The sequence below is a fragment of the Oncorhynchus keta genome, chromosome 24 (genome assembly GCF_023373465.1).
Source record: "Oncorhynchus keta strain PuntledgeMale-10-30-2019 chromosome 24, Oket_V2, whole genome shotgun sequence".
NCBI lineage: Eukaryota > Metazoa > Chordata > Actinopteri > Salmoniformes > Salmonidae > Oncorhynchus > Oncorhynchus keta.
The window spans coordinates 48,673,293-48,700,780 of NC_068444.1; the positions used below are offsets into that span (position 1 = coordinate 48,673,293).

The following is a 27,488-nucleotide window of genomic DNA, read 5'->3' on the forward strand; positions in this document are numbered from 1 at the left end:
ACCTTGTCTGTCTTGATTCCATTTTCAACTACTGTGCGTTAACAGATTAAGACATTAACAGAGAGACAATATCATAGGGATAGCCAACCTTGCTCCTGGGGAGCTACAGGGTTTGCAAGCTTTTGTCCCAGCGTAACACTAATACACCCGATTCAGCTAATCAAAATCGTAATCTGTAGCTTATTAGTAGAAGCATGTGTGTTAGTGCTGGGCTAAAACAAACACATGCAGTACAGTCGGCCAACAACCCTGCAATGATGAATCTGGAGGGACGTTTGCGCATTAAAATGTCTCCCTCTAACGAAAAAATATATTAACTGCGCCCTGCAGTGACGGTCCTGAAGGGCCAGGTCACAGTTCGTTTTGATCCTTCCCTGCTAACCAGGGACTGACTCAGGACAGGGAAACCATGTGAGTGAACGCTCTGGACAATCACTTATATCCAAATAATCAATTAACTTAAGAAAAACATTACTCACTAAGAGTTCTTTAACGCCCATGGTAGAAATTACTTTCACTATTTCAGGTGGACACAGGGAACCAGCCATGATGCCTAAAATGCAGAAACAAACTAACTAACATCCAAGACTAATTATCAATTATCAAATAATCTAATTACCAAATCATCTACCAATCATCTAATTGCTATCATCAATTCCAAGATTCCAATATCGGTCCTCTAGGACCCCCGAGTATGCAGAATTTCATCCCAATCAATCACCATCCTAACTAATGTTCAATACATTTGATTTCAAGAATATGATTAGAACAGAAACAGTTAAACAGGATCTCTTACCTCCCTCCACTGATGACAAGTTGAACTTGGCCAAGTCAGGCTGGCCCAGCATGTCGATGTACATAGTAGGATTTCCGTAGACAAAGGTACACCTGGGGGGGTGGAAGAGTGGAAAAACTTGATTGAGGCACAAAACACAACGTGTCCCAGACACGCCTCAACCGTGTAGCATAGGGAATCATGCCAGCTCTATTGTAGATATTTCTATCTGCAATGTTCAAAGTGTTGTACCCTCCAGAACCTGATGCAGTTTTTTTTGTGGGGATTGTGCTTTGACCATCACTCAATGTAACTGATAGTTGAGAATTCATCAAAAGAAGAAATCAGTGTGGTCATACTCTTGACAGATCCAGGGATAGATCCAGGGATAGATCCAGGGATTCTCTATCTGAGAATGCCACAGTACTTCTGGGTCTTAAACTGGGTCGGGCACATAATGGCATTGCATCCCACCTGGGTCAAAACCAGCAAAGAAGAGAATATTACATTCACCTGCTTGCATTACAACTGCATAACACTTATTACCACCAATGAACATCAACATCATTATCATGAAAAGTAATGTAAGTAAATGTAAATGTAAAGTAATGTCATACTTTCCAGGTCCATACTGTGCGTTAACAGATTAAGACATTAACAGAGGTCCATACCCAAACAGTTCGAACTACTAATTTTAAAAATGACTCTCTCCAGAAATAAGTCTCTCACTGTTGCCGCCTGCTACCGACCGCCCTCAGCTCCCAGCTGTACCCTGGACACCATTTGTGAATTGATTGCCCCCCATCTAGCTTCAGAGTTTGTTCTGTTAGGTGACCTAAACTGGGATATGCTTAACACCCCGGCAGTCCTACAATCGAAGCTAAATGCCCTCAATCTCACACAAATCATCAAGGAACCCACCAGGTACAACCCTAAATCTGTAAACAAGGGCACCCTCATAGACGTCATCCTGACCAACTGGCCCTCCAAATACACCTCCGCTGTCTTCAACCAGGATCTCAGCGATCACTGCCTCATTGCCTGTATCCGCTACGGACCCGCAGTCAAACGACCACCACTCATCACTATCAAACGCTCCCTAAAACACTTCTGTGAGCAGGCCTTTCTAATCGACCTGGCCCGGGTATCCTGGAAGGACATTGACATCATCCAGTCAGTTGAGAATGCCTGGACATTCTTTAAAAGTAACTTCCTCACCATTTTAGATAAGCATGCTCCGTTCAAAAAAATGCAGAACTAAGAACAGATATAGCCCTTGGTTCACTCCAGACCTGACTGCCCTCGACCAGCACAAAAACATCCTGTGGCGGACTGCAATAGCATCGAATAGTCCCCGCGATATGCAACTGTTCAGGGAAGTCAGGAACAGTCAGTCAGGAAAGCAAAGGCCAGCTTCTTCAGGCAGAAATTTGCATCCTGTAGCTCTAACTCCAAAAAGTTCTGGGACAATGTGAAGTCCATGGAGAACAAGAGCACCTCCTCCCAGCTGCCCACTGCACTGAGGCTAGGTAACACGGTCACCACCGATAAATCCATGATTATCGAAAACTTCAACAAGCATTTCTCAACGGCTGGCCATGCCTTCCTCCTGGCTACTCCAACCTCGGCCCCGCAGCTACTCGCCCAAGCCTCTCCAGGTTCTCCTTTACCCAAATCCAGATAGCAAATGTTCTGAAAGAGCTGCAAAACCTGGACCCGTACAAATCAGCTGGGCTTGACAATCTGGACCCTCTATTTCTGAAACTATCCGCCGCCATTGTCGCAACCCCTATTACCAGCCTGTTCAACCTCTCTTTCATATCGTCTGAGATCCCCAAGGATTGAAAGCTGCCGCAGTCATCCCCCTCTTCCCCCTGGACCCAAACTGTTACAGACCTATATCCATCCTGCCCTGCCTATCTAAGGTCTTCGAAAGCCAAGTCAACAAACAGGTCACTGACCATCTCGAATCCCACCGTACCTTCTCCGCTGTGCAATCTGGTTTCCGAGCCGGTCACGGGTGCACCTCAGCCACGCTCAAGGTACTAAACGATATCATAACTGCCATCGATAAAAGACAGTACTGTGCAGCCGTCTTCATCGACCTTGCCAAGGCTTTCGACTCTGTCAATCACCATATTCTTATGGGCAGACTCAGTAGCCTCGGTTTTTCAGATGACTGCCTTGCCTGGTTCACCAACTACTTTGCAGACAAAGTTCAGTGTGTCAAATCGGAGGGCATGCTGTCCGGTCCTCTGGCAGTCTCTATGGGGGTGCCACAGGGTTCAATTCTCGGGCCGACTCTTTTCTCTGTATATATCAATGATGTTGCTCTTGCTGCGGGCGATTCCCTGATCCACCTCTATGCAGACGACACCATTCTGTATACTTCCGGCCCGTCCTTGGACACTGTGCTATCTAACCTCCAAACGAGCTTCAATGCCATACAGCACTCCTTCCGTGGCCTCCAACTGCTCTTAAACGCTAGTAAAACCAAATGCATGCTTTTCAACCGTTCGCTGCCTGCACCCGCACGCCCGACTAGCATCACCACCCTGGATGGTTCCGACCTAGAATATGTGGACATCTATAAGTACCTAGGTGTCTGGCTAGACTGTAAACTCTCCTTCCAGACTCATATCAAACATCTGGGGCGGCAGGGTAGCCTAGTGGTTAGAGCGTTGGACTAGTAACCGCAAGGTTGCAAGTTCAAACCCCTGAGCTGACAAGGTACAAATCTGTCGTTCTGCCCCTGAACAGCCACTGTTCCTAGGCCGTCATTGAAAATAATAATTTGTTCTTAACTGACTTGCCTGGTTAAATAAAGGTAAAATAAAAAAATAAAAAAAATCTCCAATCTAAAATCAAATCTAGTTGGCTTTCTATTCCGCAACAAAGCCTCCTTCACTCACGTCGCCAAACTTACCCTAGTAAAAAACGGACTATCCTACCGATCCTCGACTTTGGCGATGTCATCTACAAAATAGCTTCCAACACTCTACTCAGCAAACTGGATGCAGTTTATCACAGTGCCATCCGTTTTGTTACTAAAGCACCTTATACCACCCACCACTGCGACCTGTATGCTCTAGTCGGCTGGCCCTCGCTACATATTCGTCGCCAGACCCACTGGCTCCAGGTCATCTACAAGTCCATGCTAGGTAAAGCTCCGCCTTATCTCAGTTCACTGGTCACGATGGCAACACCCACCCGTAGCACGCGCTCCAGCAGGTGTATCTCACTGATCATCCCTAAAGCCAACACCTCATTTGGCCGCCTTTCGTTCCAGTTCTCTGCTGCATGTGACTGGAACGAATTGCAAAAATCACTGAAGTTGGAGACTTTTATCTCCCTCACCAACTTCAAACATCTGCTATCTGAGCAGCTAACCGATTGCTGCAGCTGTACATAGTCTATCGGTAAATAGCCCACCCAATTTTACCTACCTCTTCCCCATACTGTTTTTATTTATTTACTTTTCTGCTTTTTTGCACACCAATATCTCTACCTGTACATGACCATCTGATCATTTATCACTCCAGTGTTAATCTGCAAAATTGTAATTATTCGCCTACCTCCTCATGCTTTTTGCACACAATGTATATATTTTTTTCTACTGTGTTATTGACTTGTTTATTGTTTATTCCATGTGTAACTCTGTGTTGTCTGTTCACACTGCTATGCTTTATCTTGGCCAGGTCGCAGTTGCAAATGAGAACTTGTTCTCAACTAGCCTACCTGGTTATATAAAGGTGAAAAAATAAAAAATAATCATCATCATAAAATGTTTCAAAAGCAATCAGCGGCCCATCCTACTTAAGCGTACCACACCCAGTACTGTTCTCATTGAACAAAATATATGACATGAAATGACTGCCAACTCAAATGACCCACCTTCCTCGAAGCAAACTGAAACTCCTGCACCTGATAGGTTGGGTTAACAGACGTCTGTCAGAGAGAACAAAACATAACCACTGAAAACATCTTCTTTAATGTACAAATGAAGAGGCTGCATTAAGATTCCTCCTTCTACGTGCCATCAGTGTCAGTGTATACCAGTATGATGCCAGCCTTGGCTGTGGCAAACTAGAACAGGACCCACTCATGTGTTGGGTCCTCACATGCCCAGTCTGTCCCCCCTCTTCAAACCCAGGGCCAGGATGCCTGCAGCAGCCTGGTCCACCTGAGCCATAAGGGAACACAGTCAATGCATAACTGGACACTAGAAAGTGATTCATAGATTCACAACAGCATTGATGAAAGAGACAGAGGAATGGAAAGAGACATTTGAGTGAAATAGTACTTATAAAGCAGGGATGGGCCGCAGGCCAGCCCCCCTTTTGTAGGCTCGCAGACCAATAAAAAATAAATATACAGTACCAGTCAAACGCTTGGACACCTACTCATTCAAGGGTTTTAATTGAACCATCTTCTACATTGTAGAATAATAGTGAAGACACAAAACTATAAAATAACACATATGAAATCATGTAGTAAGCATAAAAAGTAGCCACCCTTTGCCTTAATGACATCTTTGCACACTCTTGGCATTCTCTCAACCAGCTTCATGAGGTAGTCACCTGGAATGCATTTCAATCAACAGGAGTGCCTGTTTCTTTCCTTCTTATGTGTTTGAGCCAATCAGTTGTGTTGTGAAAAGGCAGGGGTGGTATACAGAAGATTGCCCTATTTGGTCAAATACCAAGTCCATATTATGGCAAGAACAGGTCAAATAAGCAAAGAGAAATGACAGTCCACCGTTAATTTAAGACATGAAGGTCAGTAAATTTGGAAAATTTCAATAACTTTTAGAGTTTCTTCAAGTGCAGTTGCAAAAAACATCAAGCGCTATGATGAAGCTGGCTCTCATGAGGACTGTCACAGGAAAGGAAAATCCAGAGTTACTGCAGAGGATAAGTTCATTAGAGTTACCAGCCTCAGAAATTGCAGCCCAAATAAATTCTTCACAGAGTTCAAGTACAATGAACACATCTCAACATCAACTGTTCAGAGGAGACTACAGGAATCAGGCCTTCATGGTGGAATTGCTGCAATGAAACCACTACTAAAGGTAGTGTTTTCTTTTTCTTATGTATTATTTCTTACATTGTTAGCCCAGAAAATCTTAAGTGTTATTATATACAGCCGGGAAGAACTATTGGATATCAGAGCGAAGTTAACTTGCTGGTACTACGACCAGGAATACAACTTTCCTGAAGCGGATCCTTTTGTCCGAACCACCCAGGGTATTTGAACTGATTCCAGAGGCTGACCCAAAACAACGCTGCCGGAGAAGAGGTAGACGGTGCGGTCTTCTGGTCAGACTTTGGAGGTGCGCTCACCACCCACCGCTTCCGAGTATATTACTCTCTAATGTCCAGTTTCTAGATAACAAGGTAGACAAAATTAGGGCAAGAGTTGCTTTCCAGGGAGACATCAGGGATTAGTTCTCTCGGGATATGCTGTCGGAGTCGGTACAGCCACCTGGATTTTTTTGTGCATTATGTCGACAGAACATCTCTCCGGGAAGAAGAAGGGCGGGGGTGTATGTTTCATGATTAACGTGGTGTAATTGTAACAACATACAGGAACTCAAGTTATTTTGTTCACCTGACCAAGAATTCCTTACAATCAAATGCCGACCGTATTATCTCCCAAGAGAATTCTGCTCGGTTATTGTCACAACTGTGTATATCCCCCCTCAAGCCGATACCATGACGGCCCCCAAGGAACTTCAATGGACTTTATGTAAACTGGAAACGATATATCCCAATGCTGCATTTGATGTAGCTGGGGATTTTAACAAAGCAAATTTGAGAACATGGCTATCTAAATTCTATCAGCATATTGACTGTAGCACTCTCGCTGGAAAAACGCTGGATCACTGCTACTCTAACTTCCGCAATGCATACAAGGCCCTCCCCCGCCCTCCTTTGGGCAAATCTGACCACGACTCCATGTTGCTCTTCCCTTCCTACAGGCAGAAACTCAAACAGGATGTACCCGTGCTAAGGACTATTCAAAGCAGGTCTGACCAATCGGAATCCAAACTTCAAGATTGTTTTGATCACGAGGACTGGGACATGTTCCGGGTAGCCTCAGAGAACAATATCGACATATACGCTGATTCGGTGAGAGAGTATATTAGCAAGTGTATAGGAGAAGTACCTACTGTGACTATTAAAACCTACCCTAACCAGAAAAGGTGGATAGATGGTGGCATTCGTGTAAAACTGAAAGTGCAAACCACCGCATTTAAGAATGGAAAGGTGACTGGGAATATGGCCAAATACAAACAACGTAGTTATTCCCTCCGCAAGGCAATCAAAGCGAAATGTCAGTATAGAAACAAAGTGGAGTCGCAATTTAAAGGCTCAGACACGAGACGTATGTGGCAGCGTCTACAGACAATCACGGATTACAAGGGAAAACAAGCCACGTCACGGACACCGACGTCTTGCTTCCAGACAAACTAAACACCTTTAACCGGTTTGAGGATAATACAGTGCCATAGACGCGGCCCGCTACCATGGACTGTGGGCTCTCCTTCGCCAAGGCTGACGTGAGTAAGACATTTAAACGTGATAACCCTCGCAAGGCGGCATCCCTTACTGCATCTTCAGAACATGCGCAGACCAGCTGGCTGGTGTTTACAGACATGTACAATCTTTCCCTATCCCAGTCTGCTGTCCCCATATAATTCAAGATGGCCACCATTGTTCCTGTACTAAGCAAGGCAAAGGTAACTGAACTAAACAACTATCGCTCCGTAAGCACTCACTTCTGTCATCATGAAGTGTGTCGAGAGACTAGTCAAGGATCATATCACCTCCACCTTACCTTACACCCTAGATCCACTTTAATTTGCTTAACGCCCCAATAGGTCCACAGACAATGCAATCACCATCACACTGCCCTATCCCATCTGGACAAGACCCCATCCTGTGCAATTGGGTACTGGACTTCCTGATGGGGCGCCTCTAAGTGGTGAAGGTAGGAAACAACACCTCCACTTCGCTGATCCTCAAAATGTGGGGCCGCACAAGGGTGCGTGCTCAGCCCTCTCCTGTACTCCTTGTTCACCCATGACTGCGTGGCCACGCACGCCTCCAACTCAATCATCAATCTTGCCGACGTCACAACAGTAGTAGGCTTGATTACCAACAACAACGAGACGGCCTACAGGGAGGAGGTGAGGGCACTCAGAGTGTGGTGTCAGGAAAACAACCTCTCACTCAACGTCAATAAAACAAAGGAGATGATCGTGGACTTCAGGAAACAGCAGAAGGAGCACCCCCATATCCACAGACGGGTCAGCAGCGGAGAAGGTGGAAAGTTAGGTTCCTCTGCGTACACATCACGGACAAACTGAAATGGTCCAGCCTTCTTTGGCTTGACACCTAAAACCCTCACACTTTTACAGATGCACAATTGAGAGCTTCCTGTCAGGCTGTATCAACACCTGGTACGGCAACTGCACCGCAAGGCTCTCCAGAGGGTGGTACGGTCTGCACAACGCATCACCGGGGGCAAACTACCTGCCCTCCAGGACGCCTACAGCACCCAATATCACAGGAAGGCCAAAAAGATCATCAAGGACAACAGGTCAGTCTGTACGGTACATCAAAGCTGGGACCGAGGGACTGAAGGCCACCAGACTGTTAAACAGCCATCACTTACCAAGAGAGGCTGCTGCCTAAATACATAGGCCACTTTAATAAATGGATCACTAGTCACTTTAATAACGCCCCTTTAAGAATGTTTACATATCTTGCATTACTCATCTCATATGTACACTACCATTCACCATTCATTTGTTCACTCCTTGTTTGTGAAAGAAAAGCACATTTTTTGTCCATTAAAATAACATCAAATTGATCAGAAATACAGTATAGACATTGTTAATGTTGTAAATGACTATTGTAGCTGGAAACGGCAGATTTTTTATGGAATATCTACATAGGCGTACAGAGGCCCATTATCAGAAACCAATGCCACATTGTGTTAGCTATTCCAAGTTTATAATTTTCAAAGGCTAATTGGTCATTAGAAAACCCTTATGCAGTTATGTTAGCACAGCTGAAAACTGTTGTTCTGATTAAAGAAGCAATAAAACTGGCCTTCTTTAGACTAGTTGAGTATCTGGAGCATCAGTGTTTGTGGGTTCGATTACAGGCTCAAAATGGCTCAAAATGGCCAGAAGCAATGAAGTTTCTTTCAGTCTATTCTTGTTCTGAGAAATTGAGACTATTCCATGCGAGAAATTGCCAAGAAACTGAAGCTCTCGTACAACGCTGTGTACTACTCCCTTCACAGAACAGCACAAACTTGCTCTAACCAGAATAGAAAGAGGAGTGGGAGGCCCCGGTGCACAACTGAGCAAGAGGACAAGTACATTAGTGTCTAGTTTGAGAAACAGACGCCTCACAAGTCCTCAACTGTCAGCGTCATTAAATAGTACCAGCAAAACACCAGTCTCAACGTCAACAGTGTAGAGGCGACTCTGGGATGCTGGCCTTCTAGGCAGAGTTGCAAAGAAAAAACCATATCTCAGACTGGCCAATAAAAAGAAAAGATTAAGATGGGAAAAAGATTAGACACTGGACAGAGGAAGACTGGAAAAAAGTGTTATGGACAGACTAATCTAAGTTCGAGGTGTTCGGATCACAAAGAAGAACATTCGTGAGACGCAGGAAAAATGAAAAGATGCTGGAGGAGTGCTGTCAAGCATGGTGGAGGCAATGTGATGGTCTGAGGGTGCTTTGGTGGTGGTAAAGTGGGAGATTTGTACAGGGTAAAAGGGATCTTGCAACGCCATGCCCTGTGGTCAACGCTTATTTGGAGCCAGTTTCCTCCTACAACAGGACAATGACCCAAAGCACAGCTCCAAATGATGCAATAACAATTTAGGGAAGAAGCAGTCAGCTGGTATTATGTCTATAATGAAGTGGCCAGCACAGTCACCGGATCTCAACCCTATTGAGCTGTTATGGGAGCTGCTTGACCGTATGGTACGTAAAAAGTGCCCATCAAGCTAAACCAACTTGTGGGAGGTGCTTCAGGAAGCATGGGGGAAAATTTTTCAGATGACCTCAACAAATTGACAACTAAAATGGTAAAGGTCTGCAAGGCTGTAATTGCTGCAAATGGAGGATTCCTTGACGAAAGGAAAGTTTGAAGGACACAATTATTTTTTCAATTATAAATCATTACTTATAACCTTGTCAACATCTTGACTGTATTTCCTATTCATATTGTGACTTATTTCGTGTTTGTTTTCAAGGAAAATAAGGGCATTTCTAAGTGACCCCAAACTTTTGAACGGTAGTGTATATATTGTATTTTATACCATCTATTGCATCTTGCCTATACCGCTCTGTCATTGCTCATCCGAATTTGATTTAGTGTGGTTCCCACCGTGAAGCATGGTGGAGGTGTGATGGTGTTGGGGTGATTTGCTGGTGACACGGTCTGTGATTTATTTAGAAATCAAGGCACACTTAACCACCATGGCTACCACACCATTCTGCAGCGATATGCCACCCCATCTGGTTTGCGCTTAGTGGGGCTATCATTTGGTTATCAACAGGACAATGACCCAACACACCTCCAGGCTGTGTAAGGGCTATTTGACCACGAAGGAGAGTGATGGAGTGCTGCATCAGATTACCTGGCTTCCACAATCACCCGACCTCAACCCAATCGAGATGGTTTGGGATGAGTTGGACCGCAGAGTGAAGGAAAAGCAGCCAACAAGTGTTCAGCGTATGTAGGAACACCTTCAGGACTGTTGGAAAAGCCTTCCAGGTGAAGCTAGTTGAGAGAATGCCAAGAGTGTGCAAAGCTGTCAAGGCCAAGGGTGGCTACTTTGAAGAATCTAAAATATATTTTGATTTCTTTAACACTTTTTTGGTAACTACATGATTCCATGTGTTATTTCATGTTTTGATGTCTTCACTATTCTGGTAATGCAGGATAGCTACACAGCCCGCCTTGCCGTCATGTGTACTCGAAACAATGGTCAACGTTCAACTCCCATTTTTAGGGCAATGAGGTAGAGACTTTGGTTTAAGCTAGAGATATACCCAGGTTTTGCATGCGCTGAGTCTCAATCCACCTAAGTAGTATAATAAAAAAACATCCGCCAGAGAAGAATATGTGGTCTACAAAGGTCTAATATGACCACTATGGAAAGACTACTCTCACTTATCGAATACTCAAAAATAAATTACAACAATGAGATGGTGTTCTCTGTTTTGGTCTCACGATGGTGTTCTCTGTTTTGGTCTACGACCCCCACGAGACTTGCCCTGGTTATGGCACACCGGACACCACTGAAGCCCCTCCTGGCCGGCTGGGACAGAGCCACAGCTATCTCCGGCGAAGCCGCGGAAAGGTGTGTGGCCACCACCTCCATGGGTTCAGGCTCTGATTCAGAACGGTCAACGAAGGAGGGAGAGAGTCGATGCTCCCGAAGGTTATTCAGATGGATGGCCATTGCAATGAGTGAGTCCAAGGTTAGATTTGGCATGCCAAGATGACACTGTCTGGACCTCTTCGCCCAATCCTTTTATGAAAAGGGTGCAGACCGCCGGCTCGTTCCATACGCTGGATGCGGCAACTATCTGAAAGGTGAGCGTGTACTCCGCCGTGGTCTGGCCATCCTGCTGTAGTTGGAGTAGGCGCTCAACCCCCTCTCTGCCCTCCAGTGGATGGTCGAAGGCCCCCTGAGTCCCTCATAGGAACCCAGCTCCTCCTCTCCCAGACGGCCATAGCCCACTCCAACGCCCATCCGGTCAGCATGGAAATAACCATGGCAACCTTGGACCAGTCAGTGGTGGGGGCTGATATTTAATGAGTGAAATATAGGCAGTAGGAAGCGGAGGACCTCTTCCATGGCCGTCCCCAGTTGTGCCAGCTGGTTGTGGTGTTGGCGAAATAGGTATCTCTATTCGCTGACCATCTGGGAAATTAACTGCTGCTTCCATTTGGTGAGGTAGTATTCTGTAACGTAGACGCAAAGAGTCAGGAAGCAGGTGCAGTTAGTGAGTTTAATAACAACAACCATGGACCAATACAAAACAAGACCAGTGTTTAACATGGAAACACAAACAATACTACCTGATGACTAGCAACGAAAGACTTCTATATGAAGGGTAAGTAATCAGGGAGTACTGAAGTCCAGGTGTGACAGATGACACAGGTATGCGTAATTGTAGTTGCCAGGTATGCGTGAAGATGGGTTGCCAGGACCGGTGGTTAGTAGACCATCGACATCGAACAAGAGGGAAGGAGCGGGAGTCGATGTGACAAATAATAGCCAATTTTGCCATTGCCACTTGCCAATCTACATTTCCTGATGAGAACCGATTAATCACCCTTTTAAACACACAATTAAAAACATGTTTTTTTTTAGGATTACATTTATTATAATTTCCATAATTATTTTATATAAATAATGTATTGAATCACATGAGGGGAAAAAAATCATTATTTGGCCCCAGTGCAAGAAACAATAGCCCTTTATATAAAAATATATATTCATATTCCTATTGCAAGGGAGCCATAGGTTAAAGCAGGGTTTCCCAAACTCGGTCCTGGGGCCCCCTCTGGGTCCACGTTTAGTTTTTTCCCCCCAGCACTACACAGCTGATTCAAATAATCAACTCATCATCAAGCTTTGATTATTTGAATCAGCTGTGTAGTGCTTGGGCAAAAAAACAAACGTGCACCCAGGGGAGGGGCCCAGTAACGAGTTTGGGAAACCCTGGCCTAAAGTATGTTGCCACATATGTGACTGTATGTTCCTTAGAGTAATCTTGTGATGAATTTACAGTCCATACTTGAAATACTCAATAGGTGGAGAAGTAACATAAATCTCTTAACAGCTACAGTACTTGCTTCAGTCTTTGAAAATGGAAAGCACCTAGTGACTCATCCTGTACTTTTACACCAGCCATTCTCAGTAGGCTACTGATAGTTGTCTAACTCTGTTTCACAATGAACATATCAAGACATGAAAATAATAAACAAATGTGTTTAGGGCCAAAAAATGTAAGATTCCTTGAGATTAAGAGTTTGACATTGGTATGCTCAATCAATGATATCAGTCTTTGATCTGGAAATAAACTGGTACAGTTCTTATTCAGTTGAGGTTTCTTCTGGTGTAGTATGTATAGGAAATTGAATATGCTTATTTTGATTGATTGTCTGTACAAAAGGCCCTGTGTCTTTTGCACAGTCATTGCTTTTTGAAGGGTGGTGAGTGATTCTTAAGGTGGCATGTCTTCTTGTACGTATAACAGGGTGAGGGAAAAGGCACAGGTTTAAGGTTTATGGCATGTGTGAAAAAGTGCTGCATTCAATCACCAGTAACAGTATTTTCTAGTCTGCATAAACAGTGTAGACTGTAATAGCAATTAATAATCCATGTCTATACTATATGTAATATTCACCCACTGGATGAAATACTCAACCCCTTTGCAATCAATACTCTAACAGTCAAGAGTGTGTATACTATGATTAAATGGAATGTCAGATCCTAACAGATTGGGATATAAATTATCACACTTCTACTTTAATATTAGCAACACAGGATATACAATCGATATACAGAATCGCGGGAAGTACACATCTGTGAGTTTGGTTTGTGTGTTTGGACAGTGACGATGTTCACAGGCGGGTGACGTCCCCCGTCTCGGAGTCTGGGGCCTTGTCTTTGTCCCCCTCTGTGGGCACACTGCAGTACTCGCACTGGGGGATCAAATTGTTACCACTGGCAGGCTTTGCTGGGGGGACCTGGGGTGGCACCTGCTGCCCCTTTAACGCCCTCCTGTCCCTTCTGTCCAGCCAGTAGAAAGACACCATGAGGAATACAGCCGATGAGGCAACAGTGGCACTGCAGGCAAAGAAGACGTAGAAATACTCCCCTGTTCTGTCCACCAGGATTCCTGCAACGGCAAAAACATAAACAACATCTTCAACAACAACAATAACAGGAGCCAATCTCAGCATTAGTAGGGCCCTAGCAGTGCATGAAAGACAGATCATGATGACATAACGAGATAACTACACCAATAACATACAGTATTGCCATGGCACAGGCAAACTCAGCCAACCACATAAAGCAGTAAAAATAAAACTTAGCTCAAATGTCAGGTATGCAGCCTAAAATAGCTCTGAAATAAGAGAGCCCCCCTGTCTATTTCAGTGCCCCCCAGGAAACACGGAGCCCAGACCTACACTGTGGGCTGAACATTACATTCTAATTCAAGTCAGATGTGTACTTCCCGTGATTACTTATTCAGAACCCCCCCCCCCCGCAACATGCACACACAGGCACGAGCACACAGGCATGTACGGATGTACACACACACACACACACACACACACACACACACACACACACACACACACGCACACAATCTGTTTCCCTTGGAAACACATGATTGGTTGGATGACCATGGGATCCAAGCAACAGGATATGCTGCTTGCCTTCGACCACAGCGTTGTGTGTGTTGTTATTTGTAGATTAGGGTTTTGTTGGCATGTCTAGCACTCCAAGTTACACTACAGCACTTACTTGATTCATTAAATATAAAATGTAATTATTAATTGAATAGTACATCTTTTCGGGGAGGCAGACACACACACACACACACACACCATGCCTCAGTGAGTTCGGTACCTGCGAGCGGGGGACCGATCAGCAGCGTGACACTCTCCATGACGGCGAGCAGGCCCAGGGCAGCGGGGAATCGACTCATGTCCAACGTATCCATGAGGACGGTGAACATCAGCGAGCCCACCACGCTCATGGACAGGCCATAGGTCACCACGTACACCAGCAGCACGGGGAAGCTGGCATCGATGCAGCAGATACTATTACTCAGCCCATTCACCAGCAGAGCAGCAGAGAACACATAGGTGTGGCACCCCTTGAACCAGGGCAGGCTGAAGAGCAGGCCGATGGGAGGCCGCACCACGATGTTAACGATACCCAGGATGGAAAGGAGGAGGGCGGCCTGGCTCTGCTCTATGTTGTGGGCCGTGGCGTAGGGAACCAAGTAGATCAGCGGCACCACGAAGCCTAGCATCATCCAGGTGATGCCCACAGCGTACATACGGTAGCGCAGGTTGTTACGTAAGAGATCAAAGGCCATGTGACGATGCAGGGCAGTCATCAGACCGGCCCACAAGGCCCTCATTCTCCCCTTTAGCTTCTCCTCCTTCAGCTGAAGAGGCCTGTGGTTTATCAGGGGCTGGCCACGGTGTCTGGGGCCCCCCAGGGGCCTCATCACAGCTCCGCATACGCAGCAGTTAAGCAAGACAGCCCCCAGCACCAGGAAACTCCCACGCCAGCCCAGCTCAGTGTGGAGGTAGTTGCCCAGGAGGGGCAGAGTGCACAGGCCCAGAGCCGTGCCCGTGGACGACATGGCGTTGGCGAAAGCCCGCCGCCGTACAAAATAGTGCCCGAGGATAGTCACTGCAGGCTGGAAGCTGAAGCAGAATCCAAGTCCTATCAAACAAGAAGACAATGAGTAAGGCACATGGCTGAATGCATGCGGGGGTTGCCCCCAACCACTGATACAGGGTCAGATTTTTTCATCTGCCCTAATAATCATGGGAAGGATTGGAATGTAAGGGTTATCTGATTCTAGATCTGTGGTTAGGGGTTAACTGCTGTGTGGGGGAGGATGGGGAGGAGTATCCTCCTCAGTGAATATTTTTTTTTTTAAATAGTGCAATATTGAAAAACGTTACCCTTTTTTAGATAATACTACACTAAATATTTGCACGTCACCAAATAATTAATTAAACCACACTGTTTTGCAATGAAGGTCTACAGTAACCTCAACAGCACTCTGTAGGGCAGCACCATGGTGTAGCCGGAGGACAGATAGTTTCCGTCCTCCACTGTGTACATTGACTTCAATACCCCTTCCATAGACTTACACAGTAATTATGACAACTTCCGGAGGACGTCCTCAACCTATCAGAGATATTGCAGCATGAACTGACATGTTGTCCAGCCAATCAAATGATTTGAGAATTAATCTAGTACTGAAAGCATAAGCTACAGCTAATAGGCTAATTTATTGCCACCGGGGCCTGCCGGTGTAACTACTAAACTGCTTGCTCACTGTACTGCATGATTGTAGCGGGTTACTAACACGTTAGTTGTAGTAGCTATGTTGACTATGACATTACTAACATCCTTAGCTAATATGGTGACAACGACGTAAGCTGTGTGTAGCAGTTAGCGGTTATGATATGAAGGTTTGGCTTGTAAAGTTTTTTGCCTGGTCACAGACAGCTGATGTGTTGTGCACTGAAGTCCACAAGCGAAGGGAAAAGGTGAGAGGAGGAGAGCATGTAGATGCGAGAAGGAATTATACAACAAGCAACATTTTTATTCTATTTGGATGTGGCTGAACTGTGTTTGCGTGTGATCAGGGGGTTATTCATTCCGCTATTCTGTTTAAAAAAAGTTTTTTTAACAGAAGCAAATGGAACAAAACGGGGATAAACATACCTGAATTTGACTAATGATTACACCCTCGATCAGCTAGAGGTAGGCAAGAGTGTGTAAAGCGATATTGAATGTGTCACTGTCTGTCACCTTGATCACTCTCCTTTTTCTCTCGACCTGTGCACCTACCTTGTAAATGTTCATTCATAGGCGAGGTTGTAGAAACCTCATGATGGAAAATTCTAGCATCATGTAGTAGCCTAAACCTTTCGATGTTACATTGAGCTGGGTGAATGGAATATACAGTGCATTCGGAAAGTATTCAGACCCCTCAATTTTTTTCCACATTTTGTTACGTTACAGTCTTATTCTAAAATGTATTAAATAGTTCCCCCCCCCTCATCAATCTACACACAATACCAAAACAAATATTTAGACATTTTTGTATAAATGTATAAAGTAAATAAATACATTTAAAAAAAAATATATATATACACCCAGTATATCACAAACGTGAGTATACGCCTCACATTTCTGTAAATATTTGAGTATATCTTTTCATGTGACAACACTGAAGAAATGACACTTTGCTACAATGTAAAGTAGTGAGTGTACAGCTTGTATAACAGTGTAAATTTGTCACCTCAAAATAACTCAACACACAGCCATTAATGTCTAAACCGCTTTCCCCTAAGGGAAAATGTCCAAATTGGGCCCAATTAGCCATTTTCCCTCCCCGGTGTCATGTGACTCGTTAGTGTTACAAGGTCTCAGGTGTGAATGGGGAGCAGGTGTGTTAAATTTGGTGTCATCGCTTTCACACTCCCTCATACTGACTGGTCACTGGAAGTTCAACATGGCACCTCATGGCAAAGAACTCTGAGGATCTGAAAAAAATAATTGTTGCTCTACATAAAGATGGCCTGGGCTATAAGAACATTGCCAAGACCCTGAAACTGAGCTGCAGCACGGTGGCCAAGACTATACAGCGGTTTAACTGGACAGGTTCCACTCAGAACAGGCCTCGCCATGGTCGACCAAAGAAGTTGAGTGCACGTGCTCAGCGTCATATCCAGAGGTTGTCTTTGGGAAATAGACGTATGAGTGCTGCCAGCATTGCTGCAGAGGTTGAAAGGGTGGGGGGGTCAGCCTGTCAGTGCTCAGACCATACGCCGTACACTGCATCAAATTGGTCTGCATGGCTGTCGTTCCAGAAGGAAGCCTCTTCTAAAGATGATGCACAAGAAAGCCCGCAAACAGTTTGCTGAAGACAAGCAGACTAAGGACATGGAATACTGGAACCATGTCTTGTGGTCTGATGAGACCAAGATAAACTTATTTGGTTCAGATGGTGTCAAGTGTGTGTGGCGGCAACCAGGTGAGGAGTACAAAGACAAGTGTGTCTTGCCTACAGTCAATCATGGTGGTGGGAGTGTCATGGTCTGGGGCTGCATGAATGCTGCCGGCACTGGGGAGCTACAGTTCATTGAGGGAACCATGAATGCCAACATGTACTGTGACATACTGAAGCAGAGCATGATCCCCTCCCTTCGGAGACTGGGCCGCAGGGCAGTATTCCAACATGATAACAACCCCAAACACACCTCCAAGACGACCACTGCCTTGCTAAAGAAGCTGAGAGTAAAGGTGATGGACTGGCCAAGCATGTCTCCGGACCTAAACCCTATTGAGCATCTGTGGGGCATCCTCAAATGGAAGGTGGAGGAGTGCAAGGTCTCTAACATCCACCAGCCCCGTGATGTCGTCAGGAGTGGAAGAGGACTCCAGTGGCAACCTATGAAGCTATGGTGAACTCCATGCCCAAGAGGGTTAAGGTAGTGCTGGAAAATGATGGTAGCCACACAATATATTGACACTTTGGGCCCAATTTGGACATTTTCACTTAAGGGTGTACTCACTTTTGTTACCAGCGGTTTAGACATTAATTGCTGTGTGTTGAGTTATTTTGAGGGGACAGCAAATTTACACTGTTATACAAGCTGTACACTCACATCTTTACATTGTAGCAAGGTGTCATTTGTTCAGTGTTGTCACATGAAAAGATATACTCAAATATTTACAAAAATGTGAGGGGTGTACTCACTTTTGATATACTGTATATATATATATATATATCACATTTACATATGTATTCAGACCCTTTACCCACTACTTTGTTGAAGTGCCTTTGGCAGCGATCACAGCCTCGAGACTTCTTGGGTATGATGCTACAATCTTGGCACACTTTTTTCTCTGCAGATCCTCTCAAGCTCTGTCAGGTTGGATGGGGAGCGTCGCTGCGCAGCTATTTTCAGGTCTCTCCAGAGATGTTAGATCGGGTTCAAGTCCGATGCTGCCACCACCATGCTTCACCGTAGGGATGGTGCCAGGTTTCCTCTAGACGTGACTCTTGGCATTCAGGCCAAAGAGTTCAATCTTGGTTTCATCGGACCAGAGAATCTTGTATCTCATGGTCAGAGTCCTTTAGGTGCCTTTTGGCAAACTCCAAGCAGGCTGTCATGTGCCTTTTACTGAGAAGTGGCTACCGTCTGGCTACTCTACCATAAAGACCTGATTGGTGGAGTGGTGCAGAGATGGTTGTCCTTCTGGAAGGTTCTCCCATCTCCACAGAGGAACTCTGGAGCTCTGTCAGAGTGACCATCGGGTTCTTGGTCACCTCTCTGACCAAGGCCCTTCTCCCCTGATTGATCAGTTTGGCCAGGCGGCCAGCTCTAGGAAGAGTCTTGGTGGATCCAAATTTGGTGGAGGCCACTCTGTTCTTGGGGAAATTTTTTGTTACCCTTCCCTAGATCTGTGCCTTGACACAATCCTGTCTCGGAGCTCTACGGACAATTTCTTTGACATCATGGCTTGGTTTTTGCTCTGACATGCACTGTCAACCATGGGACCTTATATAGATTGTAATGAGACTAACGTAACAACATGTGGAAAAATGGAAGGGGTCTGAATACTTTACGAATGCACTGTATATGACAAACATCAAATATGCTGTAATAGGACATGCTCATTAAAAAAAAAATTGTCCTCCCTCATCTTAAACGTCTCCGACCTCCACTGATGTGGAGTGACTCCGTGTGTGTATGTGGGAGCGCAGTGACCTGTGATAATCCCAGCTGTGACGTAGAGCTCAGTGATGGTGTGGGTGAATGAGCTGGCCACCATTCCAAGCCCACTCAGGACCCCGCCCAGCATCACCGTCGCCCGGCAACCAAACCTCTCCACCAATACACTGCAGAATGGACCTAAAGGAGACATGCTATTGGTTAAACACACAAAAACCTAAAAGAAAGTAGGTCGTTCCACCTCAAAAAGCACACGGAAGAGGATTGACACCCACTATATCAGTTTGTTCTGTTTTTTTTCTAACAATGAATTAGACATGAGTTATCCAAAGGAATGGTCAAAAGCCACCCATGGACCCCACACACCTCATGCCAATCCCACCCCAACAACGAGGATATAGTATCAGTTCTCTGTGTTTCATTAGTAGTATGGAGCTGCAGCCTGGAATATTGTTTCTCCATCCTATGTAATATATTCCCAGTGAATTTGGTGATGTTTTTTCCCCCTGTTCAGAGAAACTTAACAAGTTATGTTTATGCCCCATCCTACATCCTGATATTACCAGATTCTGACCATTTGATTGTGGTGTTACTGCTATTAGGTGAAAAAAGTTGGAAAACCCCCCTCAATGTTAATGAGATAGTTCACCCAAATTACAAAATTACACAAGTTTCCTTACCCTGTAAGCAGGCTATGACAGCAACCCATGCTTTGGTTTGGTTGGCCACTGTTTGAAATGCTAACTTTTTAGAATTTGTGGCACAAATCCAATGCAAGTCAATGGTACCTATATTAGCATTTTCACGCATGTTCAAATCATCTTAAATTATTTAAAAAATGTATTGTGTAACTCAATTATGTTACTTCTAGATGATTGGAACATGATTACAGCTGTGAGTATTTTGGGGTAAGTCTCTAAGAGCTTTGCACACCTGGATTTTACAATATTTGCCCATTATTTTTACAATTCTTCAAGCTCTGTCAAGTTGATTGTTGATCATTGCTAAAAAGCCATTTCAAGTCTTGCCATAGATTTTCAAGCCGATTTAAGTCAAAACTGTAACAAGGCCACTGAGAAACATTCAATGTCTTCTCGCTAAGCAACTCCAGTGTAGATTTGGCCTTGTGTTTTAGGTTATTGCTCTGCTGAAAGAGGAATTTGTCTCTGTGTCTGTTGGAAAGCAGACTGAAGCAGGATTTCCTCCAGGAATGATTATAGCTGTATTCGGTTTCTTTTTAATCCTAAAAAAACTCACTAGTCCTTGCATCACTAGTCCTTGCACAAGCATACCTATAACATGATGCAGCTACCACCAAGAAGGATGCATGTTTTGGAATAATTTTATTCTGTACAGGCTTTCTTCCTTTCATTCTGCTGTTTAGGTTAGTATTGTGGAGTAATGTTGTTGATCCATCCTCAGTTCTCCTATGACAACCATTCAACTCGGTTTCAAAAGGATGCCTGTTTCTTTATAGTGACTGGATACACCATCCAAAGCCTAATTAATAACTTCACCATGCTCAAAGAGATATTCAGCATCTGCTTCATTTTTAAAACTTTTTTTTATACACATACCAAAAAAAATAATTTGCCTGCACCACAGATGGCTATATCAGTCTGCTAATAAAATAACTAGTAAAGGCCCAGTACTTTTGTGAAAAAAAAACATTTAAAAAAAGTTTATTTTTTTATTATTCAGATATATTTTCATTTCCAATTTTTCAGGGGAAGCTGCAGCACCATTAGCACCCATACTTCCTGCGGCTATGTGTCCATGTTCAGTTGGGAATTAGTATTTAAACAAGCATTGGCAGCAATATCAGCAATATGGAGTTCTCAGTAAGATGCCCAGTTAGATATTATAGAGATATACTTAGTCGAGCCATGTGGTGCACCAAAGGGAACTTAAGTGTAACAAGTAGTAAAAACTGATTAGATAGATGGCAAGTACACCCTGACACCGCGCCGTCACTTTAACATGTATGCCAAACAAATGCTTTTTCCCCCTTTACAAACCATACAACTCTATGCACAAGGACAGCTTTTAAAAATATCCACTGAAAAATGTACAAAACCTAATTTAGTGGAATAACTGTGCAAACTTTGGTAACGGAATTACAGTCAAATCTCCCTCGGTTTTTAATGCGAAAACATTTTCCTAAAACGGTTAAATATGCTTCGAATTAAGACTAAATACAGTACTAGTCAAAAGTTTGGACACACCCACTCATTCAAGGGTTGTTCTTTATTTTTGCTATTTTCTTCAAAGTAGCCACCCTTTGCATTGATGACAGCTTTGCTCACTCTTGGCATTCTCTCAACCAGCTTCCTGAGGAATGCTTTTCCAACGGTCTTGAAGGAGTTCCCACATATGCTGAGCATTTGTTGTTATCTTTTCCTTCACTCTGCGGTCCAACTCATTCCAAACCATCTCAATTGGGTTGAGGTCAGGTCATCTGACGCAGCACCACCACTCTCCTTCTTGGTCAAATAGCCGTACACAGCCTGGAGGTGTGTTTTGGGTCATTGTCCTATTGAAATTCAAATGATAGTCCCACTAAACGCAAACCAAATGGGATGGCGTATCGCTGCAGAATACTGTGGTAGCCATGCTGGTTAAGTGTGCCTTGAATTCTAAATAACTCACTGACAGTGTAACCAGCAAAGCACCCTAACACCATTACACCTCCTCCTCCATGCTTCACGGTGGGAACCACACATGCAGAGATCAGCCGTTCACCTACTCTGCATCTCATAAAGACACGCCGGTTGGAACCAAAAATCTCAAATTTGGACTCTAGACCAAAGGACAAATTTCCACCTGTATAATGTCCATTGCTTGTGTTTGTTGGCCCAAGCAAGTCTCTTCTTCTTATTGGTGTCCTTTAGTAGTAGTTTCTTTGCAGCAATTCGACCTGATTCCCGCAATCTCCTCTGAAAAGTTGACGTTGAGCTGTATCTGTTACTTGAACACTGAAGCATTTATTTGAGCCGCAATTTCTGAGGATAGTAACTCTAATGAACTTATCCTCTGCAGCAAAGGTAACTCTGGGTCTTCCTTCCCTGTGGCGGTCCTCGTGAGAGCCAGTTTCATCATAGCGCTTGATGGCTTTTTGCAACTGCACTTGAAGAAATGTTCTAAACTTTCAGGACAAATTCTGAACATTTTCCGGATTGACTGACCTTCATGTCTTAAAGTAATGATGGACTGTCATTTCTCTTTGCTTATTTGAGCTGTTCTTGCCATAAAATGGACTTGGTCTTTTACCGAATAGGGTTATATCTTTTGCATACCACCCCTACCTTGTTGGCTCAAACACATTTAGAAGGAAAGAAATTCCACTAATTAACAAGGCACACCTGTTAATTTAAATGCATTCCAGGTGACTATCTCATGAAGCTGGTTGAGAGAATGCGAAGAGTGTGCAAAGCTGTCATCAATGCAAAGGCTGGCTACTGTGAATAATCTTTAACACTTTTTTGGTTACTACATGATTCCACATGTGTTATTTCATAGTTTTGATGTCTTCGCTGTAGAATGTAGACAATAGAAAAATAAAGAAAAACCCAAGAAAGAGTAGGTGTGTCCAAACTGTATATTTTGGTTATTAAACTACAGTAAGTGAAGTGGATTTACACCTGGTAATAGAATTACAGTAATCGAATTACATCATGGGTCCCTGATCTCTACTACACAGAAATGTATAATTATAGTTATACAGTTGAAGTAGGAAGTTTACATACACTTAGGTAGGAGTCATTAAAACTCGTTTTTCAACCACTCCACAAATTTCTTGTTAACAAACTATAGTTTTTCCAAGTCGGTTAGGATATCTACTTTGTGCAAGACACAAGTAATTTATCCAACAATTGTTTACAGACAGATTATTTCACTTATACAGTGGGCTCCAAAATTACTGGCACCCCTGACTGGCAATGCACAAACAAATAGAGACAAACTCAAAATACCAACATGTGAAAAATACTGTACTTTATTAATGTTTCAATGGAACCCAACAAAATCATTCATTGATTAAATAAAAAATCAATGACTTCCAAATCAAGGTTTCACAATTAATGGCACCCTTAAATATTATTGTAAATAACATCTACCAAAATTAAACCAGGAATAAAATTCCACTTAAAGTTTATCTATGTGTTAAGGAACTATTTTGAGTCATTATATCACTTGCTTTTACACTAGGGTATAAAAATGAGGTAACACACATGCAATAACCCTCTGTCATCTAACACCATGAAGAAAACAAAAGAACTGGCAGTTCAAAAGAGACAGATGGTCGTAGACTTTCATAAATCTGGTAATGGCTACAAGAAGAACCACGAACGATTGGATATACCACTGAGCACTGTCGGGGCAATTATTAGAAAATTCAAAAGATACGGAACAGTTGAAAACCTCACGGGTAGAGGACGCAAATGCAGTTTCCCCCCAGGATAGGGAGGAGGATAGTGAGAGAAGCAACAAAAACCCCAGAATCACTGTGAAAGAATTTCAGGCCTTGGTGGCGTCTTGGGGTCACCAGGTTTCAAAAGCACCATCAGATGCCACCTCCACAACCACAGGCTCTTTGGAAGGGTTGCCAGAAGAAAGCCCTTAATGACTCCAAGACACAGACGCAAGCGCTTGGAGTTAGCCAAACGTCATTTAAATTATGATCGGAAGAAGGTGCTCTGGTCAGATGAGACCAAAATGTAACGTTTTGGTCAGATACAGCATCGGCATCGTTTGCCGTCGAAACAGAGATGCATACAAGGAGAGGCACCTCATACTCACGGTGAAATATGGTGTGTGGGTCAGTGATGTTTTGGGGCTGTTTTAATTCCAGAGGTCCAGAGGCACTGGTTAAGATTGATGGCATAATGAATTCCACCAAGTACCAGGCAATTTTGGCTGACAATCTGGTTGCCTCTGCCAGAAGGCTGGGACTTGGCCGTATGTGGACTTTCCAACAAGACAATCACCCAAAACATACCTCAAGATCCACACAGAAATGTTTTTTTGGCAACAAAATCAATGTTCTGCCATGGCCATCACAGTCGCCGGACCTCAATCCAATCGAAAACCTGTGGGCTGAGTTAAAGAGGGCAGTTGATAAGTGCAAACCCAAGATTGTGAAGGATCTTGAAACTATCTGCATAGAGGAATGGTCCAAAATCCCTCCAAATGTGTTCCTTAACCCTGTCAAACATTACAGGAAAAGACTCCATGCTGTTATCCTTGCCAGAGATGGTTGCACGAAGTACTGAATGAGGAGTGCCGATAATTATGAAACCTTGATTTTGGTCAAATGTATTTTGTATTAAATAATTGTATGATTTTGGTGGGTTCCATTGAAACATTCATAAAGTAAAGTATTTCTCACATGTTGGTATTTTGAGTTTGTCTATAATTATATTGTTTATATATTTTTAAGTATTGTAATTTTGGAGCCCACTGTAATTCACTGAATCACAATTGCAGTGGGTCAGAAGTTTATATACACTAAGTTGACTGTGCCTTTAAACAGCTTGGAAAATTCCAGAAAATGATGTAATGGCTTTAGAAGCTTCTGGCTTTAAGCTGATGCTTAAAGTTAGAGAGGAAGATAAGACTCAAGGTTCAGAGATTTTTCCAATTCGTTCCAGTCATTGGCAGCAGAGAACTGGAAGGAAAGGCAGCCAAAGTACAGTGGGGCAAAAAAGTATTTAGTCAGCCACCAATTGTGCAAGAACGGTGAGGAAAAATCCCAGAACCACACGGGGGGACCTAGTGATTGACCTGCAGAGAGCTGGGACCAAAGTAACAAAACCATCAGTAACACACTATGCCGCCAGGGACTCAAATCCTGCAGTGCCAGACGTGTCCCCCTGCTTAAGCCAGTACATGTCCAGGCCCGTCTGAAGTTTGCTAGAGAGCATTTGGATGATCCAGAAGAAGATTGGGAGAATGTCATATGGTCAGATGAAACCAAAATATAACTTTTTGGTAAAAACTCAACTCGTCTTGTTTGGCGGACAAAGAATGCTGAGTTGCATCCAAAGAACATCATACCTACTATGAAGCATGGGGGTGGATACATCATGCTTTGGGGCTGTTTTTCTGCAAAGGGACCAGGACGACTGATCCGTGTAAAGGAAAGAATGAATGCGGCCATGTATCGTGAGATTTTGAGTGAAAACCTCCTTCCATCAATCAGCAAGGGCATTGAAGATGAAACATGGCTGGGTCTTTCAGCATGACACTGATCCCAAACACACCGCCCGGGCAACGTAGGAGTGGCTTCGTAAGAAGCATTTCAATGTACTGGAGTGGCCAAGCCAGTCTCCAGATCTCAACCCCATAGAAAATCTTTGGAGGGAGTTGAAAGTCTGTGTTGCCCAGCAACAGCCCCAAAACATCACTGCTCTAGAGGAGATCTGCATGGAGGAATGGGCCAAAATACCAGCAACAGTGTGTGAAAATCTTGTGAAGACTTACAGAAAACGTTATTATTTTTCACCATAATTTACAATGTGATTTTCTGGATTTTGTCTGTCATAGTTGAAGTGTACCTATGATGAAAATTACAGGCCTCTCTCATATTTTTAAGTGGGAGGACTTGCACAATTGGTGGCTGACTAAATACTTTTTTTTGCCCCACTGTAAGTGTTGGCTTTGGGGATGACCAGTGCAATATACCTGCTGGAGCACGTGCTATTTGTGGGTGTTGCTATGGTGACCAGTGAGCTGAGATAAGGTGGGGCTTTACCTATCAAAGACTTATAGATGACCTGGAGCCAGTGGGTTTGGCGACTAATATGTAGCGAGGGCCAGCCAACAAGAGCATACAGGTTGCAGAGGTGGGTAGTATACTACGCCGGACTACTTCCGGCGCCGACTGAGATGGCCGCCTCGCTTCGCGTTCCTAGGAAACTATGCAGTTTTTTGTTTTTTACGTGTTATTTCTTACATTAGTACCCCAGGTCATCTTAGGTTTCATTACATACAGTCGAGAAGAACTACTGAATATAAGATCAGCGTCAACTCACCATCAGTACGACCAAGAATATGTTTTCCGCGACGCGGATCCTGTGTTCTGCCTTACAAACAGGACAACGGAATGGATCGCTTGCAGCGACCCAAGGAAACGACTACGAAAAAGAGGGAAACGCGGCGGTGTTCTGGTCAGACTCCGAAAAAGGGCACATCGCGCACCACTTCCCAGTATTCTTCTTGCCAATGTCCAGTCTCTCGACAACAAGGTTGATGAAATCCGAGCAAGGGTGGCATTCCAGAGGGACATCAGAGACTGTAACGTTCTTTGCTTTACGGAAACATGGCTTACTGGGAAGACGCTATCCAGGGCGGTGCAGCCAACGGGTTTCTCCACGCATCGCGCGGACAGAAACAAACATCTCTCTGGTAAGAAGAGTGGCGGGGCGTATGCCTCATGACTAACGGGACATGGTGTGATGAAGGAAACATACAGGAACTCAAATCCTTCTGTTCACCTGATTTAGAATTCCTCACAATCAAATGTAGACCGCATTATCTTCCAAGAGAATTCTCTTCGATTATAATCACAGCCGTATATATCCCCCAAGCAGACACATCGATGGCTCTGAACGAACTTTATTTAACTCTTTGCAAACTGGAAATCATTTATCCGGAGGCTGCATTCATTGTAGCTGGGGATTTTAACAAAGCCAATCTGAAAACAAGACTCCCTAAATTTTATCAGCATATCGATTGCGCAACCAGGGGTGGTAAAACCTTGGATCATTGTTACTCTAACTTCCGCGACGCATATAAGGCCCTGCCCCGCCCCCTTTCGGAAAAGCTGACCACGACTCCATTTTGCTGATCCCTGCCTACAGGCAGAAATTAAAACAAGAGGCTCCCACGCTGAGGTCTGTCCAACGCTGGTCAGACCAAGCTGACTCTACACTCCAAGACTGCTTCCATCACGTGGACTGGGACATGTTTCGTATTGCGTCAGATGGGAATATTGACGAATACGCTGATTCGGTGTGCGAGTTCATTAGAACGTGCGTCGAAGATGTCGTTCCCATAGCAACGATAAAAACATTCCCTAACCAGAAACCGTGGATTGATGGCAGCATTCGCGTGAAACTGAAAGCGCGAACCACTGCTTTTAATCAGGGCAAGGTGTCTG

General features: G+C 44.1%; 2 protein-coding genes across 5 annotated transcripts in view; one reads left to right on the forward strand and one right to left on the reverse strand.

Annotated features, from left to right (window-relative positions):
- Positions 1-27,488, forward strand: part of LOC118357668 (chondroadherin-like) — a 58,578-nt gene that overhangs the window by 15,720 nt on the left and 15,370 nt on the right. The gene's annotated exons all lie outside the window — the stretch shown is intronic.
- Positions 11,808-27,488, reverse strand: part of LOC118357670 (monocarboxylate transporter 6-like) — a 63,448-nt gene continuing 47,767 nt past the window's right edge. For all 4 annotated transcript variants that reach the window (XM_035735024.2, XM_052478414.1, XM_035735025.2 and 1 more), the window contains exons 3-5: positions 19,367-19,510; positions 14,463-15,293; positions 11,808-13,725 (exon numbers count right to left, since the gene is read on the reverse strand). In XM_035735024.2, coding sequence (XP_035590917.1) covers positions 13,448-13,725; positions 14,463-15,293; positions 19,367-19,510 — 1,253 coding nt within the window. In that variant the 3' untranslated portion in view covers positions 11,808-13,447. The remainder of the gene's footprint in view (positions 13,726-14,462; positions 15,294-19,366; positions 19,511-27,488) is intronic.